The 22740-nt window shown below is 36.6% G+C and overlaps 1 protein-coding gene across 1 annotated transcript in view; it reads left to right on the top strand.

The window, feature by feature from the left end:
• LRRC63 (leucine rich repeat containing 63) overlaps positions 1–22740 on the top strand; it is a gene marked incomplete at both ends in the record, with an annotated part of 73056 nt that overhangs the window by 38236 nt on the left and 12080 nt on the right. Inside the window, 2 exons of the mRNA XM_081046643.1 lie at positions 9160–9296; positions 22388–22471. Of these exons, the coding sequence (XP_080902769.1) occupies positions 9160–9296; positions 22388–22471 (221 nt within the window). The remainder of the gene's footprint in view (positions 1–9159; positions 9297–22387; positions 22472–22740) is intronic.

Below are 22740 nucleotides of genomic sequence, written 5' to 3' on the forward strand. Positions count from 1 at the left end.
TGAGCAGAACTAAATGAAATAGAGAACAAAAAGACAATAGAAAAAATTAATGTGACAAAAAGCTGGTTCTTTGAAAAGATTAACAAAATTGACAAACCCTTGGCTAGACTCACTAAGATAAAAAGAGAGAAGACACTAATTAACAAAATCAGAAATGAAAAAGGGGAAGTTATCACGGACACCACAGAAATACAAAGGATTATCCAAGAATACTATGAAGGACTATATGCCACCAAATTTAATAACTTAGAAGAAATGGACAAGTTCTTAGAAACATATAGCCTTCCAAGGCTGAATCATGAAGAACTGGAAAATCTTAACAGGCCGATCACCAGTAACGAAATTGAATCAGTCATCAAAAACCTTCCCAAAATCAAAAGTCCTGGACCAGATGGCTTCACCAGTGAATTCTACCAAACCTTCAAAGAGGATCTAATACCAATCCTGCTCAAACTCTTCCAAAAAATTGAAGAAGAGTCAGTACTCCCTAACTCATTTTATGAGGCCAACATTACCCTGATACCAAAACCTGGTAAGGACAACACAAAAAAAGAAAACTACAGACCTATATCTCTGATGAATACAGATGCTAAAATCCTAAACAAAATTCTAGCAAATCGAATACAACAATGCATTAAAAAGATTATTCATCACGACCAAGTGGGGTTCATCCCCGGGGCACAAGGATGGTTCAACATTCGCAAATCCATCAATGTGATACATCACATAAACAAAATAAAGGACAAAAATCATATGATTCTATCAATTGATGCAGAAAAAGCATTTGATAAGATACAACATCCATTTATGATTAAAACACTTACTAAAATTGGTATAGAAGGAAAATACCTCAACGTAATAAAGGCCATATACGACAAGCCCTCAGCTAATCTCATAATTAATGGTGAAAAGCTGAAGCCCTTTGCTCTACGTTCAGGAACACGACAAGGTTGTCCCCTATCACCTCTGCTTTTCAACATAGTGTTGGAAGTCCTCGCCAGAGCTATCAGGCAAGAGAAAGAAATAAAAGGCATCCAAATTGGGAATGAAGAAGTTAAATTGTCACTCTTTGCAGATGACATGATGCTATATATAGAAAACCCTAAAGACTCCACCAAAAAGCTATTAGAAACAATCAATGAATACAGTAAAGTTGCTGGCTACAAAATCAACGTACAAAAGTCCATTGCTTTCCTATATACCAACAATGAAATCTCAGAAAAAGAGATAGAAAAAACAATTCCTTTTGCAATTGCAGCAAAAAAAATAAAATACCTAGGAATAAACTTAACCAAGGATGTGAAGGATTTATATACTGAAAACTATAAGACATTATTGAAAGAAATTGAAGAAGACACAAAGAAATGGAAAGACATTCCGTGCTCATGGATTGGAAGAATCAACATAGTTAAAATGGCCATATTACCCAAAGCCATATACAGATTTAATGCAATCCCCATTAAAATCCCAATGGCATTTTTTAAAGAAATAGAACACAAAATCATCAGATTTGTTTGGAACCACAAAAGACCCCGAATAGCCAAAGCAATATTAAAAAAAAAGAACAATACTGGAGGTATCACACTCCCTGATTTTTCCTTGTACTACAGGGCTACAATAATCAAAACAGCTTGGTATTGGCGGAAAAACAGACACATAGACCAATGGAATAGAATTGAGAACCCAGAAATAAAACCACATAAATATGGACAGATAATTTTTGACAATGAAGCTAAAAACATACAATGGAGGAAAGACAGCCTCTTCAATAAATGGTGCTGGCAGAATTGGATAGCTACGTGCAAAAGAATGAAACTGGACTGCTATCTGTCACCATGTACCAAAATTAATTCAAAATGGATCAAAGACTTAAGCATAAGACCTGACACAATAAACTGCATTGAAGAAAACATAGGTACTAAACTTATGGATCTTGGGTTCAAAGAGCATTTTATGAATTTGACTCCAAAGGCAATGGAAGTAAAAACTAAAATAAACAAATGGGATTATATGAAACTGAAAAGCTTCTGCACAGCAAAAGAAACTATTGACAAAATAATGAGGCAACCAACTGAATGGGAGAAGATTTTCGCAAACAGTTCCTCTGATAAGGGGCTAATATCCAAAATATACAAGGAACTCATGAAACTCAACAACAAAAAAACAAACAACCCAATTGAAAAATGGACAGAGGACCTGAAGAGACATTTCTCCAAAGAGGATATACAAATGGCAAATAGACATATGAAAAAATGCTCAACATCGCTAATCATCACAGAAATGCAAATGAAAACCACAATGAGATATCACCTCACCCCAGTCAGAATGGCTTTCATCAACAAAACAAATGGTAACAAGTGTTGGAGAGGCTGTGGAGAAAAAGGAACTCTCATACACTGTTGGTGGGAATGCAGACTGGTGCAGCCGCTATGGAAGGCAGTGTGGAGGTTCCTCAAGAAATTACGAATAGAATTACCATATGACCCAGCAATCGCTCTCCTGGGTATCTACCCCAAAAATATAAAAGCATTTCTCTATAGAGACACGTGTACGCCAATGTTCATTGCAGCTTTGTTTACGGTGGCCAAGACATGGAAACAACCAAAATGTCCTTCGATAGATGAATGGATAAAGAAGTTGTGGTACATATACACAATGGAATACTATTCGGCGTTAAGGAAAGATGATATAGGAGCATTTGTGACAACATGGATGGATCTTGAGAGAATAATGCTAAGTGAAATAAGTCAGACAGAAAAAGCAGAGAACCCTATGATTTCACTGATATGTGGTATATAAACCAAAAAGAACAAGACAAACAAATGAGAAACAAAAACTCATAGACACAGACAATAATTTAGTGGTTACCAGAGGGTAAGGGGGTGGGGGGTGGGTGATGAGGGTAAAAGGGATCAAATATATGGTGATGGAAGGAGAACTGACTCTGGGTGGTGATCACACAATGGGATTTATAGACGATGTAACACAGAATTGTACACCTGAAATCTATGTAAATTTACTAACAATTGTCACCCCAATAAAATTAATTAAAAAAAAAAAAAAAAGAAAATCACAGAAAGACTATTTTTGGCTACAGTGTAATGTAATTTAAAAATCAATAACTGAAAGAAACTTGGAAACATATGGAAACAAAGCAACACACTCTTAAATAACAAATTATTCAATAAATAAATCAAAAGGGAAATTAGAAAATACTTTGAGTTTAATGAAAATGAAAAGACAACATACCAAAATTTGTGGGATGCATCTACAGCAGTACTGAGAGGGAAATTAATAACTATAAATGCCTGTATTAAAAAAGAAAAATCAGCTTCCAGTCAAGATGGCAGAGTAGGTAAACACTGTGCTTGCCTCATTCCATGACCACCTCAAAATTAAAACTACAGAAAAACTATTATTGAGAATCACCTGAAATCTAGCTGAACAGAAGTCCTATAACTAAGGACACACAGAAAAAGCCAAGTCAAGACTGGTAGGAGGGGCAGAGATGAGGAATTGGCTGGTCCCACACCTACATGTGACCATTAAAAATTGGGAGGGATATCTCAGCTGCAGTGGTCCCCCCTGAGAAGTGAGGGATCCTAGCCCCACACCAGGTTCCACAGCCCAGGGTTCCAGTGCCAGGAAGAGATGTCCCCATAAATTCCGGCAGTGAAAACCTGTGGATATTGAGACTGAGTGAGACAGTGGGCAGCTGTCACCCCAGGCATTCCTTTTAGAAGGCCCACACATGAACTTACGTGCTGAGGGACTCACTTGCTCTCACTTCCAGCGCTGGGGCAGCAGCTGGAAAGGCACCAGGGACATTCAGGGAGAAACTGAATTGTCTAGCTTGAGAGAGCGGGCTGAATGAGCAGTTTTCTCCCAGACAGAAGTGCTGGCAGAGGCCATTGTTCCGTCGTTGAGCCCTCCCACCACCCAGCCTGCACATGCAGGAGGGTGTGATATCTGTGTTTCCTAGCTGACACCATTTGCCCCATCCAAATGACTAACTGAGATCTGGCCCCACCCAACTGGCAGGCTCACCAGAGATGCTTCCAGTGGCTTTTCCATGCAAACAGACTTACTTGGCTCATGCTGTGGACTTTCCTAAAATCTCCCAAAGGTTCACAAACCCAAACAAGCAGCATCTGGCCTCAGCTTGCCCTGTACCTCTTAATAAGTAGCCCCAAGCTCAGCACTAGAGGAAGCTGGCTTCAGTTCACAGCTTAGCCTCTCCAAGGCACCTCCAAGCCCAGTGGCAACCACCTGCAGCTCACTTTGTAGCTCATACCAAGTGGCCCTGGGCAGTGTCCTGCACCAGAACTCACCCCCCAATGGCCCCCAAACCAAAACACCCAGTAGCTAGCTTCAGACCAAACTAGAGCACCACCCAACAACCTCCACAAATGACACACCAAAAGGGCACACACAGCAGGCACCAGAGCCCCACTAATGTGAATCCTTCCCCTGCATAAATCCTCCACTGTAGTTATGGCCAGTTCTCATAATCAGCCTGAGGGTTAATCCCTCCCTTGACATGCCAACAGCAATCAAGGCTCAACTACAAGAGGACCATATAACCTACACAAGGGACACACCTGCAGCACCCAGTTCTGGTGACCAGGGAGACTGTGCCATGAGGCACCACAGGACACCTACTACATAGGCCACTCTACCAAGAATGGGAGACACATCAGCTCTACCTAATATATAAAAACAAACACAGGGAGGCAGCCAAAATGAAGAGACACAGAAACACGTCCCAAATAAAAAATCAGAAAAAAGAGTCAGAAAAAAACTAAACAAAATGGAAATAAGCCATCTACCAGATGCAGAGTTCAAAGCACTAGTTATAAGGATGCTCAATAATCTCAGTGAGCACTTCAGCAAAGAGATAGTAAGCAGAAAAAATGGACATAAAAATCCTAAAAAAGAACCAACCAGAAAAGAATAATATAGTCACTGAAATGAAGAATATTTTGAGGGCATCAACAGTAGATTAGATGAAATAGAGGATCGAATTAACAATTTGGAAGGAAAAGTAGCAGAAAACACCCACAGAACAGCAAAAAGAAAAAAGAATCCCTCCCCCTAAATGAGGAAAGTTTAAGAGGCCTCTGGAAAACATCAAGCTTACCAACATTTGCATCATAGGGCTACGAGAAGGAGAAGACAGAGAGCAAGGAAATGAGAACCTACCGTGTTTCCCCAAAAAGAAGACCTAGCCGGACAATCAGCTCTAATGTATCTTTTGGAGCAAAAATTAACATAAGACTTGGTATCATGTCATATTATATTATATTAACCTGGTGTTATAGTAAAATGAGACCGGGTCTTATATTAACTTTTGCTCCAAAAGACTCATTAGAGCTGATTATCCGGCTAGGTCTTATTTTCAGGGAAACAGGGTATTTGAAGAAATAATAACAGAAAACTTTCCTAATCTGGCAAAGGAAATAGATATACAAGCCCAGAGTCCCCCACAAGATAAACCCAAAAAGGCCCACAGCAAGACATATCATACATAAAATGCCAAAGGTTAAAGACAAAGAGAGAATTTTAAAAGCAACAAGAGAAAGGCAGTTAGTTACCAACAAGGGAGCTCACATAAAACTGTCAGTTGATTTCTCAGCAGAAACTTGCAGGCCAGAAAGATTGGCAGGAAACATTCAAAGTGATGAAAAGCAGGATACAACCAAGATTACCCAGCAGAGCTATCATTTAGAATCAAAGGACAGATAAAGAAAGAGCTTCCCAGATAAGAAAACGCTAAAGGAGTTCATAACCACCAAACCAATATTACAGGGAATGTTAGAGGGACTTCTTTAAGATGAAGGGGAAAAAAAGATAAAAAATATGGGTAATAAAATGGCAATGCTTGTGTACATATCAATGATCACTTTAAATGTAAACAGATTAAATGCTCCAATCAAAAGAAATAGGGTGGCTGAATAGATAAGAAAACAAGACCCATACATATGCTGCTTACAAAAGACTCACTTCAGATCAAAAGACACAAATAGACTGAAAGTAAAGGGATAAAAAAAGATATTTTATAAAAATGGAAGTGAAAAGACAAGCTGATAGCAATAGTTATACAGACAAAATAGACTTTAAAACAAAGTCTGTAATAAGACAAACAGAAGGACCCAGTGATTCTGCTTCTGGGTATTTATTTGAAGAAACTTGAAACACTAATTCAAAAAAGACATATGCATCCATATATTCATTGCAGCATTATTTACAATAGCCAAGATATGGAAGCAACCTAAGTGCCCATCAATAGATAAAGAAGAAGTGGTACAAATATACAATGGAACATTACTCAGCCATAACAAAGTTGAAATCTTGCCATCTGCAACCACATGGATGGACCTACAGGATATTATGCTAAGTGAAATAATTCACACACAGAAAGACAAATACTATATGATTTTCCTTATATGTGGACTCTATAAAACAAACAATCAAACAAACAAACAAACATACAGAAACAAACTCATAGATATAGAGAACATTTTGATCGTTACCAGATGGCAGGGTTGTTGGGGAGATGGGTGAAAGGGAGGAAAGGGATTAAGAGCCACAAACTGGTAGTTACAAAATAATCATGGGATATATAGTCAATAAGTATAACATCAGGAATATAGTCAATAGTATTGTAATAACTATGTATGGGTGTTGAAAACTAGATTTATCAGGGTGATCACTTCATAAGTTATATAAATGTATAATCACTGTGTTGTACATCTGAAACTGATATAAAATTGTATGTCAAGTGTAATTGAAAAATTTTAAAAAAATATTAAAAAAAGAGAAAGAAAAATCAATAACCTAACCTTTTACCTTAAGTCACTATATGAAAAAACAGCAGACTAAACCTAAATAAAGAATAAGGAAGGTGATAATAAAAATTGGTACTGAAATTAGTGAAATTAAGAATAGAAAAACAAAAGTAAAAAATCAACAAAACCCACCTGAAATCTATGTAACTTTACTAACAATTGTCACCCCAATAAACTTTAATTAAAGAAAATCAACAAAACCAAGAGTTGATACTTTGAAAAGACCCAAAATTGACTAACCTTACATAGATTGACCAAGAAAAAAAGAAGACCCAAGTTACTAAAATTAGGAATGAAGGAGTAGATATTACTACCAACCTTACAGAAATGAAAAAGATTTTAAGACAACAGTAGTATACCAACCAACTAGATAACTTTAATGAAATGGACACACACCTAGAAAGACACAAGAATGGCCTTGAGAAGAAATACATAGAAAGTCTGAAAGGCTTTATAAAAAGGAAAGTTCAATTGTAATTTAAAACTATCCACAAAGAAAAGTTCAGGACCATATAACTTCATTGGTGAATTCCACCAAACGTCTTAGGAAGAATTAACACTAATCCTTTACATACTCTTCCAAAAAACAGAAGAGGAGGGAATACTACCCAATTCAAACTATTAAGCCAGTTAACACACTAATACCAAAACTAGACAAAGATATTGAAAGAGAAGCAAACTACAGAACAATATGTCTTATGAATAGAGATGCAAAAATCCTCAAGAAAATACTGGCACACCAACATATAAAGAGGATTTTATACTATGACCAAGTGATATTTATGCCAGGAATGCAAGGTTGGATAAACATACAAAAATCAGTCAGTGCAATACACCATTTCAATACAGTAGGGAGGGGGTAATATAATTATATCAGTAGAGAGAATAAAAGCCAGAACATTTTACAAGAAAAGCAAAACATTTTACATCCTTTCATGACAAAAGCACTCAACATCTAGGAATACAAGGGGATGTCCTCTACTTGATAAAATGCATATACAAAAAACCCATAGCTTATATCATACTTAGTAGTGAAAGATTCAAACTTCTCCTCCTAAGATCAAGAACCAGATGAAGATATCTACTCTTTCCATTTTGTATTCAACATTGTACTATACTTTCTAGCCAAGACTGTTAGGCAAGAAAAAGAAATAAAAGGCATCCAGATTTAAAAAGGAAGAAGTTAAACTATCTCTAGTTGTAGATGACATGGTCTTATACATAGAAATCCTAAGGAATTCACTAAAAAGATATTAGAACTAATGAATTAATTCAACAGAGTGTAGTGTACAAGATCAATATACAAAAATCAATTGCATTTCTACATAATAGCAATAAACAATCCTGACAATAAAATTAAGAAAGCAATTTTATTTACATGGAAAGGAATCAAATATTTAGCAGTAAGTTTAACAAAAATAAACTTATACTCAGAAAACTACAGAACATAGTTAAAAGAAATTAAAGGAGACATACTTCAATGGCAAGACATCCCATGTTCATGGATCTTATGACTGAATATTATTAAGATGGCAATACTCCCAAATTGATCTACAGATTCATTGCAACCCCTATGAGAATTACAAATTGTCTTTTTTATAGAATTTGACAAGCTGATGGTAGAGTTCATAGGGATATGCCAGGGACTCCAAATAGCCAAAACAATCTTGGAAAGGAAAAACGAACTTGGAGGACTTACATTTCTGACTGCAAGGATGAGCTAGCTCTATTCCACCAATTTTAGAACTTTATGATGATTAAAAAGTTTAATTTAATGTTAAAGACAGCTAATGTAAAACTTTATTATGATACACCAGAGAGTCAGAAATGTATTAATCAAGCAAAGATCATAGATTTAAATGGTATATTCTATTTTTAAATTTCATGTGAGAAATCAGTGTATATGAAATCATAATGATATGAGAATGATACAGTCTGGCTATGATATCTGACAGCCATTAATTACTAAAATTTCACTTATTTTCCTGGTTCTCCAGATATCTTCCTCCTTCCTTCTTTGCATAATTGCCTCCTATGAAACTGTGGGTTGATCAAACAGGATGACTTTCTCATTCATGAGTCAAGGGTATATATGAGTACAGTAGTTGTGCTAGTTTACTATATCATGCATACTAGTGCTGTTCAGTTATTTTTAAGGCTTTCCAAAGGTACTTATTGAGATATATGATACAGACAATTAATGTTACTATACTAATTCTACATTAATTCAAAGGGTTTCTAAAATGTAACAAATAGGGATTTACATACTTTGTTATTCTACTCATGTTCATTTCTCTTTTCTTTTCCTCAGGTATTTTGTCTCAAATATTTACAAATACTAATCCTGAGGAATAATCCTATCAAAGAAATCTCTTCTGAAATTCAACAACTTAAGTCCCTTAGAGTTTTCAACATTGCCTTTAATTTGATTACGACTCTTCCACCTGGGTAAGGTTCATAATCTGAGATTATAAATAGCTGAGAAAATAAAAAGCTGATGATTTAGAAAAGGATTGATTCCCCTTTTGAAAGTAGCCAGCAACTTTTTAGCTGTTTTATAATTCTTATTCTGTTCTTAGTAAATTGATTTTTTATTGTGTTAAAAAAAAAATCTTACCAGCTACATAGATGGCAATTAATACGGGGCTAGTGAATACACATCTAGAATCCATCATCTGAGTATGGATTAAATGAACACTAACCACATAAAAAAGCTCAGGTAAGAACCTTGTACCTATCCCTTGACAGCGTTTTTAGATATGGAAAGAACACTGAAATCTAGACTTTTAACTTCAAAGTTGATAATCATCTATTTGAACTGGAGAAAGTCATTGAACCATTCTTGGCCTCAATTTTTTAACCTATAAATTAAAAAAATAAGCCTATATGATATCTATGATCCTTTAAACTCTAATAGGAATGTTGATATTTGGGTTTAAAAGAGATGATTTCCCCCCCCCACACACACACACATATATAAACCAGTAATTATTTAACTCCTATTGAAAGTTTTAATCCAAAACCTTTGCGAAATGCCAAAACAAAATACCCTTTTGAGTAAAAGTTTAACAAATTGAATGTAGATTAAGGGCAAAGGGACAGGTACTCTAAGTTGAACATTTTGCAAAAGAAAATTCTTATAGTAATTAGGGAAGTGCATCGAAATTCATTTATAATGTTCATCCAGCATTGTTTGTAACTAACAATCCAACAAATTCTACATTCATAAACCATAAAATTATTTAGTCATTTAGAATAATAAAAGGTATATAAAAATCACACTACTTCTGTATAAAAATATACATATGCACATCACACATTATACATTTCATATATATATGTAATAAACCCTAAGGAAGTAAGAAATTTGCATAGATATTTTATTTGTTTGACTCATCTATATTTTTTTTACAGTAACATAAGTTGTGTTTTCCCTGCCTTGATACTAGATTAAACCATTTCTCTAAGGAAACCCTGTTTTCTTTTTATTGGAGAATGGCATTTAAAAACCAATATCTGGGTGCTGAATGTCCCCATTGCTACTGGGATGACATTGCTTCTAGATACTTTCAGCAGACAGAGCTAAGTAATATATGTATGTATACTAATCTGTTGTATACATATGTATCTATAATTGTTTCTGTGTGTCTATTTATTTATACAAATATACACTTACATATATACACACAAACATATATACATAAGTGTATACATATATAAACATAAATTCATACTGAATAATCATAATTACATACTTTAAATAATCATAACTATCATTTAAGCAAAATATAAAAATTCATTAAGCAACTAAAACTTGATCATAACTGCATGGTCAACATTGTTCATTGTTTAGAGATTAAGCAAATTATTTTGAACTATTGGTCATAATCGAAAAGTTTTAAGGAACTATTTCTCAAAAATATTAGTGTTTCTAGAATAAAGTAGTACATTTTTATTAAATAACATAGAATATATATGCATATCAAGGGATTATTCATAGCATATTGAAGCCAAGAATTAAAAACATAATGGGAATTACAGAAATGATAATAATATAATTATTGTGGAATTAACCTAACTGACCTCAGAGAAAACTTAGAGAAAGCTCTGATATAGGTGAAAATGTTCATTTGTAGAGCTTGTGAAATGAAAACTCAAGTAGAGGACACATGCAGTGAGGAATGAAGGTGCTGAATTCTTTGTATTTAAATCTTGCTGTCAGAACTCTAGCCCACTGAGCAAAGAAGACCCAACATAAAGTAGCAGGACTTAAGGAGCAGTAACTGAATAAAACTGTGTGAAATGCAGTGAACCAAACAATTATGCAATTGCATATTATTACTATTACAAGCAATTATACTGGTGTACCTTGAATGTCATATTTCAATTTTTGTAATAAATTCAGTAAATGTTTATGAAGTATCTACTGTGTGCTCCTAGGAGCTCACCACCTAGGGGGAAGGTAGACAATTGAATATAGTTGAGTAAAGTAAAATAATGGAGAAGCACGTTGTAAAATTCCCAACAGTGGCATGTAACCCAATCTGGAGAACCAGAGAATCAGAGATGTGAAGAGATGATATTTCCCTGGAAGAGATGATAATTGACCCAAATCTAACTCAGTATGAATTAGCCAGGTTAATGGTGAGAGAGCAAGGGATAGTTGGACTGATTATGGGGTGGATATTTCTTTATTTTTTTAAATTAGTTTCAGGTGGGGGTGGATATTTCTTTAAATAAAAGTGACAACATTTATGCAAAGACGAGACATATGAAGCAACATATATAATGTGGGATGGGAATCACAGCAGTTTGCTCATTGGGGAGCTTAGAAAGCCAGGCCAAATGGTAAGAAATAAGCATTGTACAGTAAGCAGGAACCAGATTATCTGGGGGCACTGTGAGCTAAGATAAAATACCGAGGGTGCCAAAAGAAAACACAACACAAACATATACAAGTGGACACTGGTCAATGTTGCTCAAGCAGTAGTTCACCATAATCAGAAGTGTCTGGACGCTGATGGTAACCACTTTGAGTACCTCTTGAGATTGCAAAAGTCAAACGTGACTTGCATTCATTTTATGTTACCAATATATATTTAGTATTACAATTTTAATAATTTTTCCTTTCTTAAAATGTGTATACATTTTTTTGGGGGGGCACCTTCTGTATTTGTATTTCATGCTATCCTCAATGAGGAGCCATTAAAGGGTTTTCCATAGAGGAGTGCTGAATTCAGACCTATAGTTTAGCTCATGCTTGTGGCAGCTGGAGGATGGATGTGAGGTGATAAAATGGAATTCAAGATGACCAGTTGGGGAGCTATCACAATAGTCCAGGAAAAGGGGAAAAGAACTTAGACCATACAATGATAGCACAGAGAAGAAGGAACAAATTGTTAAGAAATTGAGGTAAAATCTGCAAGATCTGGTATTGATTAGACATAGAGAGTGTAGGGAATAGAGGAGTCAAAGTGAAAAAAAATGTCAATCATGTGAAATATATCTATTGAGTATTTATGAAACACGAGGCTTTGTGTTAAGACTTGGGTTTAAACAGAAAAATAAAAGGGGCATTATTCTTTTCCTTATGGGGTTTAGAATCCAGGGAAGAACACAGGAATTTTAACAAACACCACAATAAATATATAAATGTAAAGTATACTAAGGGCTGTGAATGAAGAGAATAAGAATGATGTCAGGAGGGAAACTGAGTGACTAAAAAAGGCTCATGTGAGGAAATGACATTTAAGCAGAAACTTACAAGTCCAGGCCAACAATAAAGAAAAGAATATATCATGCAGTGGGAATAATATATATGAAGAAGGTAAGAGCTTGGACTCTCCAAAGACTGACAATATATCTTATGATATAATAAAATAAGAGTGTGGTTCCAGGTAAGGTTCAAAAATTTAAGAGGGGCTAGTTTGGGAGATCATGTGAAGAAATTTATATTTTATTCTAAATGCAATGAGAAGCCATTGGTAGGTTTTAAGCAGGAGAGTAATAAGATTAAAGCTGAGGATATTTCAAGGAAGGAAAATAATATAAATTTAGCTTTAGATTAACATGTTGGTTTTGAGTTGTGATGCCTATCGCAAAGTTGGACTTAGGAATAAGAAACTCATGGGAGAGTTTTGTGCCAGAGATAAAAATTGTGAGTTATCAGCATGTAATAATTGAAACCAGGAACAATGTGTAGAGCAGTCCACTGAGGAGATTTTTCTGAAGGAAAACCAATGTTTCAAGTATGGACAAAAGAAGAGAAATTATAAAGGCTGAGGAAAAGAAAAGTTCAAATTGCATTAAGTAAACCAGATGTACCATAAAAGCCAAGCAAGTGGATTATTTCAAGAAAGGAAGATGACCTGTATTTAACAACAGTGTTAAATACAATAGAGAAACTCAGTAAGATTAAAGCTAACAGTTTCAGTGGGAATGGTGGGAACAAAAGCCAATTTGAGGTAAGTTGATATGGAATGGGAGGAGAGAAATTGGTAATAGGGAGTGAAGACCACTCTTTGGAGAAATTTGGGTGCAATAAGGATGACAGAGATTAGATAAAAGCCAAAAAGAATGTGGAATCTTAGAAACATTTTGTTGTTGTTGTTACTTGTTTTAATAGAATACCTTTCTTATGGAAATTAAGGTATATTCACAGGATGATGGAAAAGAACCATTAAGGAATAGATTGAAGATATGAAAGGATGACTAATGATGCAAAATTTTATAGAAAGGGGTCATGGGCACAGGCGAAGGTGATGGTCTTGAACAGGAGGATTAATCCTCATTTCCTAAAAACTGGAGGTAGTCTGTAAGAATGAGTATGGAAAAAGATGCAGTTATATGGGTGAGAAAGTGGAAACTGTGTTCAGTCAACAAAGATGTACTTAACTCCTACCATGTATCAATTGAGGGACAATACTCTGAAATCACTTAAATTAAGATAATCTTTAGAGCAAGAAGAGTTCAGATTGAAAGGAGCTTTAAAGACAGATGATTTGGTATTAATAATAAGATGGATGCAAAAGAGAATAAAATACACACAAAAAAATAAACAGACAAAATTTGACAGACAATGATGTGGGCTTAGCGAAAACTGGAAACCATGAATTTGTAGTGACACTAATCTACATTAATGTGTGATTTTCTTTAGTAGCTCTCGGTCACTCAGGTATATGAGTAAGACAGAGAAAGTAGATTTTATCCTCAATAAGATGACTTCTATGAGAATGTACATAGCAGCTTTATTCACAATAGCCTGCAACAGGAAACAATTCAAATGTCCATCAACAGAAAAATGAAAAAAACTAATTGTTTTATTCACAAAGCCCAAAAGGTAGTAACAACCCAATGGACATTAATAGATTAATGGATAAACAAAATGTGACATATATGAAATAGATTATTCTTCATTCTTAAAAAGGAATTAAATTCTGGTACATACTATAACCAAGATGATCCTTGAAGATATGCCAAGTGGAATAAGTCAGACACAAAAGGACAAATATTGTACAATTCCACTTATATGATGTACCTAGATTAGGCAAATTCAAAGAGACAGAGAGTAGAATAGAAGTTACTGTGGGCTGGGGTATGGGAGACAAGGCAAAATGGGGAGTTATTGTTTAATGAGTAAAGTCTTTGTTTGGAATGATGGAAAAATTCTAGGAATGGATAGTGGTGATGGTTGCACAGTATTGTGACTGTAACTAATGCTACTAATTGTGCACTTAGAAATGATTAAGCCTCATTCTGGTCAATATGGCAGAGTGCAGAGTAGGTAAATGCTGTGCTTACCTTCTCTCACAACCACATCAAAATTACAACTAAACCACAGAGCAACCATCCAGAATCACCTGAAATCTTGCTTAGCTGAAGCCCTATAGCTAAGGACATACAGGGGAAGCCACGTGGAGACGGGTGGGAGGAGCAGAGATGCTGACTGGACTGGTTCCACACCTGTGTGTGGCCATTAAAACTTGGGAGGGACATCTTGGCTGTGGGGATCCCCTGTGAAGGAACAAGGAGTCCCAATGCCTCCCCAGCCCAGGGTTCTAGAGTCAGGGAGAGAAATCCCCATAATTTCTGGTGGTAAAAACCAGCAGAGGTTGTGGCTGAGTGAGAGGGAGGGCGGCTAGAATCCCAGGCACTCTTTTTAAAGGGACCACACACAGACTTACTGACGGAATCACTGGCTCTGAGCTCCACCACTAGGGCATCAGCTGGAGAGGCAGCAGGGACATATGGTGGGGAACTGAGTCATTTATCTTCAGGATAAGGGCTGGAGGGTCAGCTTTCTCCTGAATGGAGGACCTGGCAGAAGCCATTTTTTTCTTTGTTAATCCCACCCCTTTCCCAGTGTGTAGACACAGGCAGCACCATATCTGAGTCTCTATCAAGCTGACTTATAGCATTCGTTCACCATGCCCTGATTCTGAGACCCTGCGCTGCCCAACATTTGGGCACACCCAAGCTGCTTCCAGTATCTTTTTTGTACAAACCACCTGCCTGCTCATGCTGCACTTTCCTAGGGTCTCTCAAAGTTTCACAGAACCCACACAAGCAGCATCTAGCTAGAATGTGTGCTGTAACTAAAGCTGAGCAGCCCTAAACCTGGCACTAATGGCAACCAGCGTTGGTTTATGGTTTGGCCTCTTGAGGCACTTCCAAGCACAGCACAAGCAGCAGCCATCTGCAGATTGCTCTGTGGCTTCTGCTGTGTGGCCCTGGGTGGGGCATGGACTGAGGCTGAACTTGACCTGCAGTGGGTCCCCTTCCAGGTGGCCCTGGCATGGGGTGCCCAGTAGCCAACCTCAAAACTAGCTGGAGCATCACCCAGCCATTTCCAAGGATGACACACCCAGGGGACAGATTGGGCAGGCACCAGAGCCTTACTGAAGCAGGTCCTGCTCTATAGAGTCAGATCTATACCACAACTTCTTCACTGTAGTCACAACCAGTCCTCATAACCAAAGAGCCCAAGGGCCAATCCCTCCCACTGATGTGCAAACAGCAACCAAAGCTCAACTACAAGAGGAGGGCACACACAACCCACACAGGGGACACACCTGGAGTGTGCAGCTCAGGTGACCAGAAAGACTGCACCACTGAACCCTACAAAACACCTACTGCATAAGTCCACTCTATTAAGACCAGGAGACATAGTAGCCCTACCTAAAACACAGAAACAAACACAGGGAGGCAGACAAAAAGGGGAGACAAAGAAATATGCCCCAAATAAAAGAACATAACAAAGGTCCAGGAAAACAACTAAACAAAATAGAGACAAGCAATCTACCAGATGCAGAGTTCCAAACGCTTGTTATTAGGATGCTCAGTGATCTCAGGGAGAACTTAACCAAGAGATGAGAAATTTAAAAATGGAGATAGAAAACATAAAAAAAGAACCAGACAAAAATAAAGAAAGCAATAATGGAAATGGGGAAACATTAGAGGGAATCAACAGTAGATTAGATAAAGCAGAGGATCAAATCAGTGATTTAGAAGAAAAGGTAGCATAAAAGACCCAATCATAACAGCAAAAAGAAAAAAGAGCCCCCCCCAAAAAAATAATGAGAGTTTGAGGGGCCTCTGGGACAACACCAAGTGTACCAACATTTGCATTATAGGGGTACCAGAAGGAGAAGAGAGAATGCACAGATTAAAAACCTATTTGAAGAAATAATGACGAAAAACTTCCTTAACCTGGTGAAAGAAATAGATACCCATATATAAGCTCAGGAAATGCAGAGTCCCAAGATAAAGCCAAAGAAGCCCACACCAGACACATCATAATTAAAATGCCAAAGGTTAAAGACAAAGAGAGAATCTTAAAATCAGCAAGACAAAAGTAGTTACTTACCACAAGGAAGCTCCCACAAGACTTATCAGCTGTTCTCAACAGAAAATTTGTAGGCCAGAGGGATGGGCATAAAATATTCAATACGATGAAAAGCAACGACCTACAACCAAGATTACTTTATCCAGCAAAGCTATCACTTAGAATTAAAGAACAGATAAAGAGCCTCTCAGAGGAGAAGGAGTTTATCACCACCAAACCAGTATTACAAAGAATTCTAGAGGGACTTCTTTAAGATGAAAAAATAAAATTAAAAAATATGAATAATAAAATGGCAATAACTACATACCTATCAATAATTATTGTAAATGTAAATTGATTAAATGATCCAATCAAAAGATAGGGGGGCTGAATGCTAAGAAAACAAGACCCTTACATATGCTGCCTACAAGAGACTCACTTCAGATCGAAAGACACACAAAGACTGAAAGTAAAGGGATGGAAAAAGATATTTCATGAAAATGGAAACAAAGAAATAAGAAGTTGTGGTAGCAGTGTTTACACTAAACAAAATAGACTTTAGAACAAAGACTATACCAAGAGACAAAGAAGGACCTTGTAATCCCACTTCTGGATATTTATCTGAAGAAACCCAAAATGTTTTGAGGAGATGGGTTCATCCACATGTTCATTGCAGCATTATTTACAACAGCCAAGATAGGAAGGCAACCTGGGTGCTTGGGTGTCCCTGAGTGGATGAATGGATAAAGAAGAGACGGTATGTATATATAATGGTATATTACTCAGCCGTAAAAAAGAATGAAATCTCGTCATCTGCAACAACATGAATGTGCTGAGTGTAGTATGTCAGACAGCAAAAGACAAATGTCATGATTTCACTTATATGTGGAATCTAAAGAACAAAATAAATGAAACAGAAACAAATGTATAGATATAGAGAACATTTTGATGGTTGCCAGATGGGAAAGGGTTTGGGGGTGAGTGAGAAAGGGGTAGGGGTTAATAAGTACAAATTGGTTGTCACACAGCAGTCATGTGGATGTAGGGTATATAACATAAGGAATATAGTCAATAATATTGTAATAACTATGTATGGTGTCAGATGGGTACTAGATCTATCAGGGTGATAAATGGGATGGGGATTGGGGGCAGGGTGAAAAGACGAAGGTATTAAAAAATACAAATTGGTAGTTATAAAATAGTCATGGGATGTAAAGTAAAGCATAGGGAATATAATCAGTAATATGATAATAACTATGTGTAGTGTAAGGTAGGTACTAGTAAGGGGGATCACTTCATGGGTTATATAAATTTCTAACCACAATACTGTATATCTAAAATTAATATGAAATAATGTTGAATGTCAAAAAATAAAATAAAATACAAATTGATTAAAATAGCAGATTTCATATTACATATATTTCATCACAATTACATAGTTATTAGCACCCTGGATTTTTCCTCCCTTTCCTCCTATTTTTTCTCTTTCTAAAAAATGTTTGAGGTATAACTTACATACAATTAAAACACACAGATATTAGGTATTTGATTCAAAGTGTTTAACAAATGTATACACCCATCATCCAAAACAAGATATTAAGCATTTCCATTACCCTGGAGAGTTCCCTCATGGACATTTCCAGTCTCAAGACTTCTAACATCATAGATTTGTTTTTCTTGTTCTTTTTAATTTTTTTAATTCAAATTTATTGGGGTGACAATTGTTAGTAAAGTTACATAGGTTTCAGGTGTATAATTCTGTAATACAACATCTATACAAACACACACATTGTGTGTTCACCACCCAGAGTCAGTTCTCCTTCCATCACCATATATTTGATCCCTTTTACTCTCATCTACCACCCTTATTCCCCCTTACCTTCTGGTAACCACTAAACCATTATCTGTGTCTATGTTTCTTCTGAGTTTTTGTTTCTTCTGAAAACACTCATCTATAAAGATATATGTGCTCTGATGTTCATTGCAGCTTTATTTACAGTGACCAAGACGTGGAAACAACCAAAGTGTCCTTTGATAGATGAATGGATAAAGAAGATGTGGTATATATACACAATGGAATACTATCCTGCCATAAGAAAAAATGAAATAATGTCATTTGCAACAGCATGCATGGATGGATCTTGCCTGTTTTTGAAAATCATATAAATTTAATCATACAGTAAATAGTTAATAAAAAAAGAAGCATCACCATCAATAGGAATATATCATCAATGGTGAAAGCTTGGACCAGACTAGTTTATCAGTACTGAAGTTATAAGGGAAGAAAAAGTATTTCTAAAAATTACCTGAGGCAAGGAAATAAAATAATTTTGAATTGAAAAATAAAACAGATGGTATTAACCTTTTTTTTTAGGTGATAAGTCTGAGATGAACACTAAATTGTAAAGGCATTTCTTTTACTTTCTATTCAATCTCATTAATTTTTTAGAGCAAATAATTTTAAATAACTGGGGTCACCACTCCCTTTATTGAATTGTAATTTACTTATGATGTACTAGGCACTGTGCAAGGCAATGGATATACAGAAATATAACATTGAATCCTTGGCCTCCAGAATCTCCTAGTTTAGAAGACAGTTATTACACAACGGGATGGCAGTAAAGAGAAAATTACAGGAGAGAATGCTCACCCAGTGTGAAGACTTGGGAGAGTTCCTTGGAAGAGGTGATATCTGAGCCAAGATTTAAGAAATGAAGACATTGATCAAAGAGTCAAGTTTGAGGGAATTGCATTCAGTGTTTGGAGATATGTGAGAACTGGCTAATTCAGGGAATTTCAGCCAATAAAGGCTGAACTGTAGGTGAATATGGTGGAGTGGGAGAGGTGAGCTGGACAAGTAGTCTGGAGCCAGATCATGGGGACCATTGCATGCCACACTAAGATAGTAGGAAGTTAATGAAATATTTTGCTCATGATACTTTAATGTTCATGCAAGTAATTTTTCATCTTCTTTTTATATGGAAAACAGGAAGGTATTTGAAAACAGCATACACAAAACACAAACATTTACTAGGGATTTTGATGAATGTCGTACTTAGCTCTTCTATTCCAGTCCTCAAGAAGAAACTCCCATTCCCAACCCCAGGACAGAGGCTCTCTCTGTGTTACAGCCTTTGTGTCCTTTGGTTCTTACTTTTAACTACATACTTAGCTTAATGGAAAGGAAGACCAAAGATATTTCACTAGGAAAATCTCAATGCAACTGTACTGCATTGAATAGTGTGCTTCAAAAATTCATGTCCACTTTTTTGCAACAAGTTTGCCACCAGAACACAGGTGTAGTGAAAACCACTGCTAAATCTAATACAAAGTGGGAAAGGAAAAGACACACATCAACATTGTTGTCATTGGACACGTAGATTCTGGCAAGTCTAACACTGCTGGTCATCTAATCTACAAATATGGTGGGATCAACAAATGAAATGGGATCAAAAAATTTGAGAAGGAGGCTGCAAAGATGGGAAAGGGCTCCTTCAAGTATGCCTCGGTCTTGGATAAACTGAAAGCTGAACATGAGTATGGAATCACCATTGATATCTCTGTGTGGAAATTCAAGACCAGCAAGTATTATGTAAACATCATTGATGGCCCAAGACACAGAGCCTTTATCAAAAAAACATGATTACAGGTACATCACAGGCTGACTGTGCTGTCCTGTTTGTTGCTGCTGGTGTTGGTCAATGTGAAGCAGATATCTTTGAGAATGGGCAGACCCATGAGCATGCCCTTCTGGCTCACACCCTGGGTGTGAAACAACTAATTGTTGGTGTTAACAAAATGGATCCACTGAAGCGCCTGACAGCCAGAAGAGATATAAGGAAATCTTTAAGGAAATCTGCACCTCCATTAAGAAAATTGGCTACAACCCTGACACAGTCACATTTGTGCCAATTTCTGTTTGGAATGGTGACAACATGCTGGAGCCAAGTGCTGACATGCCTTGGTTCAAAGGATAAAAAGTCACCCATAAAGATGGCAATGCCAGTGGAACCACACTGCTTGAAGCTCTAGATTGCATCCTGCCACAAACTCGTCCAACTGACAAATCTTTGCATCTGCCCCTCCAGGATGTCTGCAAAATTGGTGGTATTGGTACTGCCCCGGTGGGCTGAGTGGAAACTGGTGTTTTCAAACCCGCCAAGGTGGTCACCTTGGCTTCAGTCAATGTTACAACTGAAGTAAATAAAGTCTGTTGAAACACACCATGAAGCTTTGAGTGAAGCTCTTTCTGGGGACAATGGGAGCTGCAATGTTAAGAATATGTCTATCAAAGATGTCTATTGTGACAATGTGGCTGGTGACAGCAAAAATGACCCACCAATGGAAGCAGCTGGCTTCATGGCTTAGGTGATTATCCTGAACCATCCAGGCCAAATATGTGCCAGATATACACCTGTGCTTGATTGCTCACATTGTTTGCAAATTTGCTGAGCTGAAGGACAACATTGAGTGTCCTTCTGGGGGAAAGCAGGAAGATGGCCCAAAGTTTTTAAAATCTAGTGATGCTGCCATCATTGATATGGTTCCTGGCAAGCCCATGTGTGTTGAGAGCTTCTCTGACTACCCTGCTCTGGGCCGTTTTGCTGTTTGTGACATGAGGTGTTGCTGTGGGGGTCATCAAAGCAGTGGACAAGAAGGCAGCTGGAGCTGGCACAGTCACCACACTGCCCAGAAAGCTCAGAAGGCTAAAGGAATGTTATCTTCAATACCTTCCACCCCGGTCGTAATCAGTGGTGGAAGAATGATCTCGGAACTGTTTGTTTCAACTGGCCATTTAAGCTTAATAGTAAAATACTGGTTAATGATTACAATGCATCATAAAATCTTCAGAAGGAAAGGAGACTGTTTTGTGGACCATTTGTTTGGTGTGTGTGTGTGTGTGTGGCAATTTTTAAGTTATTAGTTTTTAAAAGCAATACTTTTTAATGGAAATGACGACCAAAAATCTGGCTGTCACAGAATTTTGAGACCTATGAAAACAAAGTTTAATGAGGAAAAAAGTTCATGTCCATGCAGAACCTCAGAATTTGACCTTATTTGGAAACAGGGTCTTTGTAGATGTAATTTGCTAAGTTAATGTGAAGTTACTGGATTTGGTGGGCTCAAAAAATCAAATAAATGGTGTCTTTATAAGATGAAAATATGCAAACAAAGCCAGAGATTGGAGTTGTGTTGCCACAAACCAAGGAACACCAACAATTACTGGCAACCAGCAGAAGCTGGGAGAAAAGCTAGGGACAGTTTCTTCTTCAGAGCCTCCAGAAGGAGCCAACCTTTCCAACAACTTGACTTCAGTCTCCTGACCTCCTGAACTGTGAGAGAATACATTTCTATTGTTTTAAACCATCCAGATTGTGGTTATTTGTTATTTCAGCTCTAAGAAACTAATACAGCAACCAAGAAGAAAATATATCGAAAAGTTGTGAGGACTTTCTCAGGTAGCTTTTTCTAGATGGGGTTTTATCCACTCCAAACGTTTCAAACCAGTCTTAATGGATAGATGAATAATTTTTAGGGAATTTTATTTTAATCACACCATTTACAATGTAAAAATTCTATATAAATTTCAAGATTTAAGAAAAACATTAGTTTCTTTACACTTTTACCTATTTGCTTAAGTATTTAATTCTTATTTATGCCCAGTAATAACAAATAGATAATCACTTTTACAGTTTATTTTCTCTTTCTATTAAAGGTTATTTTCTTTGCCCAACCTTGAGGAACTTGATGTTTCCTACAATAGTATTGCTTTTATTCCAAATGAAATCCAGAAACTCAGGTATTTTGGAAGTAGTTATGTATATACAAGATCATGTGTCACTTCAAGACATACTTGGTGATGATTGTGATGGAGAAAATTGAGTTCATTTATTTATTTAATAGCCCTAAAATATAATATGTGAAGCATTAAGTTTACCCAAATGCAATTTGAATAACTGGTATACAGTATTTTTAGGACATGACATTTTCAGTAATTATTTAATGCACAATATCGATGACCACTTAATGGAATGACAAGCTCCTTTTGTCCATTTTTTTCATGTGCAC

This window comes from Rhinolophus hipposideros (genome assembly GCF_964194185.1).
Source record: "Rhinolophus hipposideros genome assembly, chromosome: 4".
In the NCBI taxonomy this organism is placed as follows: Eukaryota; Metazoa; Chordata; class Mammalia; order Chiroptera; family Rhinolophidae; genus Rhinolophus; species Rhinolophus hipposideros.